Genomic DNA, 10338 nt, shown 5'->3' with positions numbered 1-10338 from the left:
AACAGCGGCTCTAAATGACACACTGGATCAGATGGATTTAATTGACATTTATAGAACATTTCACCCCAAAGCTGCAGAATATAAAACTTCTCAAGTGCACATGGGTCATTCCCAAAGATAGACCACATGTTAGGACACAAAACAAGTCCCTACAAGTTCAAGAGGACTGAAATCATATCAAGCATCTTCTGAAAACATACATAATAGACAGGGAGAATGAAATGAGTGATAATGCAAGAAGTCAAATGAGTATTTCCACTTATCTATGCAGATATAAAGGGAATGGTCAGAGTGACATACAATATATTTAACAGCTAATATGATATAGCCTTAGACTAAATTGTTGTAGATTATGAATCAAAAAGAAGGCCTTGCGGGGTTCTATACCTGTGAGTGGACACCCGTGTCCTTTCCAACTTTTTATTTGACTTGCAAGGCTGAAATTCTCTTTGGTACTTGGGGACCTGGTGTGGGACTGGATTAATTTGCATAAGTTGCTCAGAGATGCGAATTCCCATCTTGGCTTCCTCAAGTCATCAATATATGGACATTGGTTTCGAGTTATTCTGATATTTTGTAGATAGAAAGGGCAATAAAGGACTGGAAGATAAATCTACAAGAGGAGAGAAGGAGTCCAGCTGGGGTCAATAAAAAGGCTCATGGGTTGGTAGGAGAAGGCTGGTTAGGCCACAGCAAGTGACCACAACTGGAACTCACTCTCAACCCAGGCCCCATGTTAAGGATCCCTGCCGGATGCCACTGCCTCCCTTACATGGATTTTCCCAGCAATGCCAAGTGATTTCGCATTTGGAAACCTAGGACTACACAGAGCAGACATTCATTCACATGGGCACTACAGTGAAAGAGTCGCAGGGTTGTGTCAAGACATTGCTTTGTACTTTGCAGTGTTTGTGTGCCTTGTATGGGGGTCTGCCAGCCACTCTTCCCAACAGATCCAATTTCTCAGGGACTAGGTGGGTCATGATTTAATCTACCCAGCCACACAGAGCAGACATTTCTTTGGATTTTTGGCACTTGAAAGCATGGCTTTTTATGGCTTTTGTAGGTTTTCCCTTAAGGTAAGAAATTCATGAACACTAATTGGAAGTTTTATAAAATTCTTTCTTTCAAACACCTGTTATACAATTTATTTCATTTTTTTAATATGTAAGTGTGAATGAAACAGCCAAAGTAAAACAAATGGCTTTTCCTTGATAGAAGTGTTAGTAGAAATGTTTCTGTTTTACACATGGAAAGCTGTCAAATTGAGGCCTAATTACTTCCCAGTTTTCAACAGGTGGTTCTTAAGGGCAAAGCAGTATTACACATTTAATAAGAACAGGAGCTAATGAGGTGGACTTAGATATTTGATTATTTAAGTATGTAATTGCACTTTTCAATATAATTAGAAATAAATTTGAATGTGTAAAGTAATAGATGTGTTTTTACATAAGTAAATGTAATTCAATGCAATCAATTACATTAAGGGCATTATTTCTCAATTCACAGCAATATAACTTTATAATTATTTATCTTAATATTTTTTCTGACAAGGGCAAATAATGTGTAATCAAAAGTCACGTTTTAATACACATGAGATGCCAAGTATAATTCTATTTAGATAAAATTTATGGAAGCAAATACTAATATTCCAATAGTCTAAAAAAATAAAATCAGCATCCTTCCTATGCTATTGAGAATTAACCCTAGCATTTTTATAGGGGTATATTACAAATTTATATTAAAAAGGAATTGTGAAGCATTTGAACAAACTACTATTTTTCACAAACTTTAATACAGAGGAATTCAGTTATATCTGAACTCCTTTGAAGTGAATAAAAAACAAGACTTAGCATCACTATAAAATAGCAGTTTCTTCCAAAATGGTAATTTTAAGTGTAAAACTAGACTATACTTTACATATTTCACAGGCCATATTATTTTTCACATGTAAATAATCCTATAGACACCAGGTAAATATAATACCTTTTTCTAATTACCATTATTTCATTATATATACATTCAAAATAGTATATAACTGATACATAATTTATACATATGGGACTATATCCTGGGGGTTATAAGTTTTCTCCTCAGGTTAACACATGGTAGTGTCTTTCTGAAAAGGAATAATGACATAGAACTTTCCTCTAGAGATAATCAATCTCAACCTCCCTCCCTCCCTCCCTTCTTCCATTCCCTCTCTTGGTACCTCTCCTTTGCTGTCTTTAAAGAAGCAAGACATATGGATCCCTGAGCCACTAGGAAATGAATTCTGCCAACTTGGGAGAAATTGGAAGCAGCTCCTTTTTCAAATGAACCTCTGTGGAGAACCCAGCACTAGTCAATGCCTTATTGAAAACTTGATAGGCCTTAAGCCAGTGGTTCTCAACCTTCCTAATGCCGCGACCCTTTAATACAGTTCCTCATGTTGTGGTGACCCCCAACCATAAAATTATTTTCGTTGCTACTTCATAACTGTAATTTTGCTACTGTTATGAATCGTAATGTAAATATCTGATATGCAGGATGTATTTAGGTGACCCCTGTGAAAGGGTCGTTCGACCCCCAAAGGGGTCGCGACCCACAGGTTGAGAACCGCTGCCTTAAGCAGAGGACCCATCTAGGTCATATCTGGACCTCTGATCCATTAAAAATGTGACATAATACATTTGTATTGTTTTAACCCTCTCCGTATTTGGAAATTTGTTATGCAACAATAGATCAATACAGATAGGGCCACAGCAAGGTTAGGCATGCTTTCACTCTGCTTCCATGGAACTTCCTTAGGCAGCCGTTATAGAATGTACCCACCACTAATGTAACTCTGCATATTCTTGAGGGTAAGCCCTTTGTTTAGCTACTAGAGGACTGATATCGTTATCTATGTTTCTAAAGTCTTCAGCTGCCATCAAGTCCCCTGTACTAATTATTCCATCAGAGTGTCAGGCCAAGATGCAAGTGTACACCACAGTTTTGTCCTCACCATTTTGTTGCTAAGGATAATGATGCAGTAGCGTATCTGCATGTCAAAGGGAACAAAGAAGAGCTCCAGGCTTGAAGTCCCTTTTGGTCCTGCTTTCAGGTGAACAGTCGGTGATGGGCAGAAGAACTCTCTGATGAAACTGGACCTAATTGCTGCCAAAACATGAAGCAGAGTTTGTTTACATAACATTGCATAAGTGTCATTCAAATAAAGCAGCTGTTTCAATTAGTGAGTAAAGCTTTCAGATGCATCACAAAAATGTTTCAAGCATTAGCACACAAATTTAAAAGATAATACATATATTTGTTAATAAAAGTACCGGTGACCCTAGCACAAGCTTGATCTAATATAAAACGTATAATTATGATGCAGTATTAAAAATGCTTAATAAATAATTTCTTTACAAAGGGAACTTCACTAGTGTTTAAAATCAGCTTGATATACAATTATAATCACCAAAGTGATCATCAAAGAATCTTTACAATTTTGGAGGACTATGTAATGGTTCACATTACAGGAAGTAGTAGAAAACTTGAACTGTTGGTTTTAAAACATGTCCACACATTCTTCCACATTTCCTTGAATGTGGTGATATGGTAGGCCAGTTTTAGTGATTTGGTCCCAACGAACAGTATGCTAGAATGTAGCAAAAGTCAAGCAGTGTGACTCCTGACATCAGATCAGAAAATGTAATATACCTTCTTCTTAATTCTCTCTCTTTCTTGGTTCTCTTGCTGTTAGAATCAAGTTGTTATCCTGTGAGGAAGCCTAGGCCACATGGAGAGGCCAAATATAAGTGTCCAGGCCAATAGCCCCACCTGAGGTACCAGACGAAAGGCATTAGTCACCAGACATGTGAGTGAGGAAGCCTTTGGAATGACTCAAGCCCCAGCCTCGATCTGACCTCAATTGCAAGAGTCTCATTAGCTGAGGCCAGTCACCTCAGAAATGTGAGAAATACTAACCACATTACATTTTCATTGTTTAATGCCACTACATTTGGAGTGATTTATCTGTAGGTATTGATAACCAGAACATTCCTATATCTGTTTTCCTGTCATTCTATCCAAATTTTCTAAATCTATAGTTATTTCATAAAACAAAATAATCAGTGTTCACCTTATAGTAATTTTAAACATGGTGATACCTATCACCTAAATAGACTTAAGCAGTTCAGAATTAGCCAAAGGAAACATAAAGATCATTTATCTAAATACATTCATTGTAAGGGTGAGGAAACCCAGCAGTGAAAGGAAAAGATTTGGGCAGAGTTCACCAAACGGTCATAAAAAGGCTGAGGACCAACATTTTGGGTTCCCATTCAGCCTGCAATCCTCAGGGCTTGCCATTCTATCTATACTAGTTTCAATTCATAGTATGTTCTGTACATAAAATAAGAATAATACATGAAAACCAATGTTTTAATTTGAGGTACTCACAGGTTTTTAAGGTTTTGGGGGCAGTATCCTGTTCACTGTCATTCTCAGAATCACTGTCATAAGGGAATAGAAAAACACCATCAATAACACAAACAAAACTCAAAAACAATTATCTGTTTTAATTTAATCTTACAGATCCCTAAAACTAAGGCTACATACGATATGATGTGCAAAGACCACAGATTTCTTTCATGTATCATTTTAACATTTATATTGTTTTAGAAATTTTAAAAATAAGAAAAATGCCAAAAGGAGACTAACAATCACCACTATTTTTAAAAAATTTGATAAAAAACAATTCCTTCTTAATTTTAAACACTGTAGAGAAGTAAATATTTGATGATAATAATAATAATAACCCGAATCCTGAGACTCAAAAGTAAGTGATTTCAACTCCTAAATATATAGGTACTCTCTCCAAAGGTGGTTCTAGAACTTGATGTCTTGAGAAATTCTCTTCCCGTAGCTTATCGCTCCCACATTTGCTTCTTTCTCAATAAAAGTAGAAGTAGACGTGGGCAGCTATTTAATCTCCACTTGAATTTCTGAAAATTAATTAGCAGATCACAGCCTGAGGCAACTGCCTCCCTTGAAATGTTCCATTCTTCCAGAACCCATCAATTTTCCCCAAATTGCTCTTCTGCTAGTATTCATGATTAATTCGCTCAATAAGCTGTTAATTAGTATCTGGACTCTCAGATATTCTTTGCCTGAATTTTTTTCTGAGAATATAAAACAAACATTATTTCTCATGTTATCGTCTGCTTTTGCCTAAATTTGATACTGTAAAAATATACTGACTATTTCTAAGTAAAGTTCTTCTAACCATATCCATACCATTTCTCAAATGCTTTTTCTTTGCACCACATACTTTTTAAAAATTATGTTTTTATGTAATTCAGAGAGGAAGGGAGAGGGAGAGAGATAGAAACATCAATGATGAAAGAGAATCATTGATCAGCTGCCTCCTGCACACCCCACACTGGGGATCGAGCCTGCAACCTGGGTATGTGCCTTGACTGGGAATCGAACCGTGACCTCCTGGTTCATAGGTCGACCCTCAACCACTGAGCAATGGCAGCTAGGCTGCACCACATCCTATCAAATAAACAGGTAATATGCAAATTGACCATCACTCCAACACACAAGATGGCCACCACAAGATGGCCAGCAGGGGAGAGCAGTTGTGGGCAATCAGGCCAGCAGGGGAGGGCAGTTGGGAGGGACCAGGCCTGAAAGGGAGGGCAGTTGGGGGCAATCAGGCCTGCAGGGGAGGGCAGTTGGGGGGGGGACCCAGGCCTGCAGGGGAGGGCAGTTGGGGGCAACCAAACCAACAGGGGAGGGCAGTTGTGGGGGACCAGGCCTACAGAGGAGGGCAGTTGGGGGGAGGGGACCAGGCCTGCAGGGGAGGGCAGTTGGGGGCGACCAAGCCAACAGGGGAGGGCAGTTGGGGGGGACCAGGCCTGCAGGGGAGGGTAGCTGGGTGTGACCAGGTGGCAGGGGAGGGCAGTTAGGGGTGACCAGGCCAGTAGGGGAGGGCAGTTAGGGGCAATCAGGCCATCAGGGGAGGAGTTAGGTGTCGATCAGGCTGGCAGGGGAGCAGTTAGGCATCGATCAGGCAGGGGAGGGCAGGTGGGGGCAATCAGGCAGGCAGGCAGGTGAGCAGTGGGGAGTCAGAAGTCCTGGATTGTGAGTGGGATGTCTGACTGCCTGTTTAGGCCCAATCCTGGTGGGCAGTCAGACATCCCTCAAGGGGTCCCAGATTGGAGAGGGTACAGGCTGGGCTGAGGGACACCCCCCCCCCCCCCCACGAAATTTGTGCGCCAGGCCTCTAGTTCTTAATAATGTTATTTACCACATCTTATAATTACTCTGTGCTTTGCTATTACTTCACAGGCATTCTGAGTAGCAGTTTAAGTAATATCTTTTTTAAAAAGTAGAGAACATTTAATATTTTATGTTATTTGAGTATTTGATAGACACTTTAAGGCTATCATAGATATAATATATTAATATTTCAGCAATTATAAAGGAGACTATACAAAGAATGGGTAAAAACATCAAAAAATGCTTATTTCTCAATGTAGAGCTCCATTGCCATGTACTTGATAATCAAACTCTGGGTAGAATGCCTGATTAAAATCCTCAGATAATCTCCAGACCTCATTTTGTTCAATACTTGCAAAGTCTAACCTTTGAATCATTTTTTTTCACAGTGAATAGAAAAGCAGAGCAATTTGGGCTTCATCTTTTTCTTTCCTTTACCTATTTAGTTGGAGAATAGCTAATGAACGTGCCTTTTGAATAAATCAAAGAGGTACCCCAGTCTCAAAGGAGATTCTCAAACTCCGCAAAATTGAGTTAGCTGTAATCTTTATGGTAAAGATGGATAGAAAAAAAAATGCAAATCTAAGGATTTTATTGACTTACTCATGAAGCTAACAATCATGATTAACTCAGAGACATCAGAAAGCAATTTAATAAAATAACCTGGCTCAGGAACATTCTATTCTATCTAATCAATGTCCTTGAGTTTAGAAATTCAGTGATAAACTCAGCTTATTTATGAAACCAGTATCTTGGATGTTCCAAAGACAGAAGAGAAAACAACTCATTTTGTTGTTATTCCCTGCACCTTGGTTCACGCTATCCATTTCCTAGATGCTCATCTACTCGTATTATTACTGAAGCCATGGCAGAAAGAGCGCGTTTAAACTCTTGGTATTAAGAAAGAAAGAAATCAAAAGAAGCTAAAATTATACAATAATGTAGGTTAAGCAGTGGAATATGTTCTGGTAATTGAAGAGTGGGCCAAAGTCAGGGAGTGTAACCTACTTAAGAGGTACGAAGGAATGATATTCCTTTTTTCCCTCTGCAGTGATGGCATGCAGCTCTTTTCAAGTAAAATGATCAACATGGCATCAAACTGATTCTATTCAGGGCATGAATATATCAGCCCCAAGAATAACTTCTTATTGAATCCTTTCCCAGTAGGGAATCAAGATCTTTATTATAAGCCTTCATGAAGCTATACATGGGCCGGCCTTCAGGGTTGTGTCTAAATTAAATAGCAAATTATCTAGTCCAAGACACGTTTTTATGCATCATGGGGAAAATATAAAAGGATTGATTTTTAGATTCATTCTATCATTCTTGTGTCCAGAAGTTCTTTAAAAAGTGTTTCACGTCTCATTATTCTCTTTAAATGCCTTCTCTCCTGGGAATATGCCTATAATATTTAGATAGTGATATTCCTTGCCAATTAGCGCACAGGGCACTTTTTAAATTACATATACTACTGAATGCATTCCTTTCCAAACAATTGCCTCCATTTGTGTAGATTTTTTTTTCCGTCTCTACTTGATAGTTGGCTCCTTGACAACCAGAACTGGGATTTATTTATTGCTATATTTTTCCAGTACTGAGAACAGTGCTTGCAATGCTACTTGGTAAGAACTGATTGAAAGATAAATAATTCAATATTGTTGGAAAAAACTGCAAGTCATATTACTGTAAGAAATTATTTACAAAGTGTTCATATCTGAGCACTGCTGATCACTCATGTAATTTTAAAGTGTGGCTAAAATCACTCCCCTGTCCTAATCCTTTCTGATAATCTTTTGAATTTAATTAGAATAAAAATGTCTTAACTTCTCTTGCTTATACTGATGGATTATGTTCCCACAGTAAAATGTGTGAGGAATATAAAGTTTTATCATCCATTTGGTTTTTTTTCACTTCCTAAGTTAGTAATTTTATTTTATTAATTTATCTTAATTGTCGTTGTGATTTGAGAAGATGCTTGATATGATTTCAATCTTCTTGAACTTGTAGAGATTTGTTTCGTGCCCTAACATGGTGTCTATCTTTGTGAATGACCCAAGTGCACTTGAGAAGAATGTATATTCTGTAGCTTTGGGGTGAAATGTTCTATAAATGTCAATTAAATCCACCTGATCCAGTGTGTCATTTAGAGTCACTGTTTTCTTAATTTTTTTGGCTGGAAGATCTATCCAGGGATGTCAGTGTTGTGTTAAAGTCCCTGCTAAGATTGTATTGCTGTCAATTCTCTTTATTGGGTGCATGTATGTTTACCAGAGTTATATCCTCTTGTTGTATCAATCCCTTTCATGGTTTCTGATAACTTTGACATTGGAAATTCCTATGGTATCAACATGGCCAAATCCTTGCCTCTTGGGATGTTAATGCATCCAAAAGAATGAGAGTGATGCCCTCAAGCATTACACAGAGACAAAGGTGAATGCATTTCATTAATAGACATCTGCATCATTTTCTTTCGGTCTGACTTTTATTAATCTTGGCAACATTGTTTTTTTTCTACTTTATTTTAAATAGTTATTCTATATAGTTGATCTTGAACAACATGGTGGTTAGGGTGCCAATGCCAGCTCCGCCCCACTCCCTCCAGTTGAAAACCCATATGTAACTTTTGACTCCCGCAAAAACTTAACTACTAATATACTTTTGAGCAAAAGCCTTCCCAATATGATAAATAATTGCTTAACATATGTTTTGTGTTATATATATATATTATATACTGTGTTCTTACAATAAAGTAAGCTAGAGAAAAGAATAGGTAATTAAGAAAATCATAAGGAAGAGAAAACACACTTACAATATTTATTTTTAAAAATCTGTGTTTAAGCTAATCCACACAGTTCAAATCCAGATATTGAAGGGTCAACTGTAGTTTAACGGATGAGAAATATCAAGCAATCTAACTTAAAAAAAATTCTGCTTCTCTACTCAGAAGTTAATATTTCATCCTAAACTAAATACAAACCTCATAAAACAGTATCATAGGTGGAATAAACTTAAATACAGTCAATCCTCATTATTCATGAATTCCATTATTTGTAAACTCACCTCCTTGCTAAAATTGATTTGTAACCACAAAATCAATATTCAATGTGCTTTAATAGCAGTTTGTGGACATGTGCAGAGTGGCAAAAAGTTCCAGTCACTGGTCACACAAGTTCCCAGCTGAGGTCAAACAAGGTGTCACTGGGCCTCTCTGTGTCAGTTTTCATACACAGATTACCAGAGGATGGAGACCATAGAGGGCAGTACAGAAGTGAAAGAAGCTCCAGCTCTGGGACCAGGTGGACAGGATTTGACACCCTTCCTTGGTACCTATTACTGGAACAGTCGCAGACAAGTTATTTAAAACTTCTGAACCTCATTTTCTTTGTGTAAAGAAAGTGGAATCTATCAGGACAGGTTCTTCTTATGATTTATGATTATAATGTATGTGGTGATATATAATGGTTCAGTATTCACTAATTGAATGTTTGCAGGAATTTTATAGAGCATAATTACCATGATTAATGAGAATCCACTGTATTTAGTCATGCGCATATTTATTCTGTTTTCATGCACATAAACCTGTACCACATAAGAGAATAAGAAAAGTATAAATTATCTATACTAATAAAAGGGTAATATGCTAATGGTTGGGATGCCCTCACATGTAACGACTGATCAGCAGGCTTCGTGTGCAGCAGGTGTGGGTGAGCGGAGATTTGCAGCATCAGGGACTTGTGTCACAATCCATCACCAGGAGGCCTGGGGCCCAGCGGAGGCCTCTGTGCAGAACCACAGGGGGTCCGCAGGCCTCCGCATGGCCTGGCCTGGAGGTGGGGCCTGGCAGAGGCCTGGGGGTCCCTTGGCTAGGCATGGTGAGGCCTGGGGGTCCCGTGGCTCTGCACAGCGTGGAGGCAGGACCTCCAGCTGCAGCCTACCTCTTTGGGGCAATCCATTGAGGAGCCCTGGATGGGTAGGCAGGGCCTACCTCTTTGGGGTGATGGATTGCAGGGCTCCCACACTGTGACAGGGCACAGGCCAGGCTGAGGAACCCCCCCACCCCTGAGTGCACAAATTTTGTGCACCGGG

The 10338-nt window shown here is 38.7% G+C and overlaps 1 protein-coding gene across 1 annotated transcript in view; it reads right to left on the bottom strand.

The window, feature by feature from the left end:
* CFAP47 (cilia and flagella associated protein 47) overlaps positions 1-10338 on the bottom strand; it is a 429694-nt gene that overhangs the window by 151878 nt on the left and 267478 nt on the right. The window contains 2 exon segments of the mRNA XM_014549721.1: positions 2987-3138; positions 4426-4478. Coding sequence (XP_014405207.1) covers positions 2987-3138; positions 4426-4478 — 205 coding nt within the window.

The sequence above is a fragment of the Myotis brandtii genome, unplaced genomic scaffold, assembly GCF_000412655.1.
Source record: "Myotis brandtii unplaced genomic scaffold, ASM41265v1 scaffold568, whole genome shotgun sequence".
Lineage (NCBI taxonomy): Eukaryota > Metazoa > Chordata > Mammalia > Chiroptera > Vespertilionidae > Myotis > Myotis brandtii.
The sequence above is the reverse complement of the archived record's forward strand: the minus strand, read 5'-3'. Positions and strand labels throughout refer to the sequence as shown.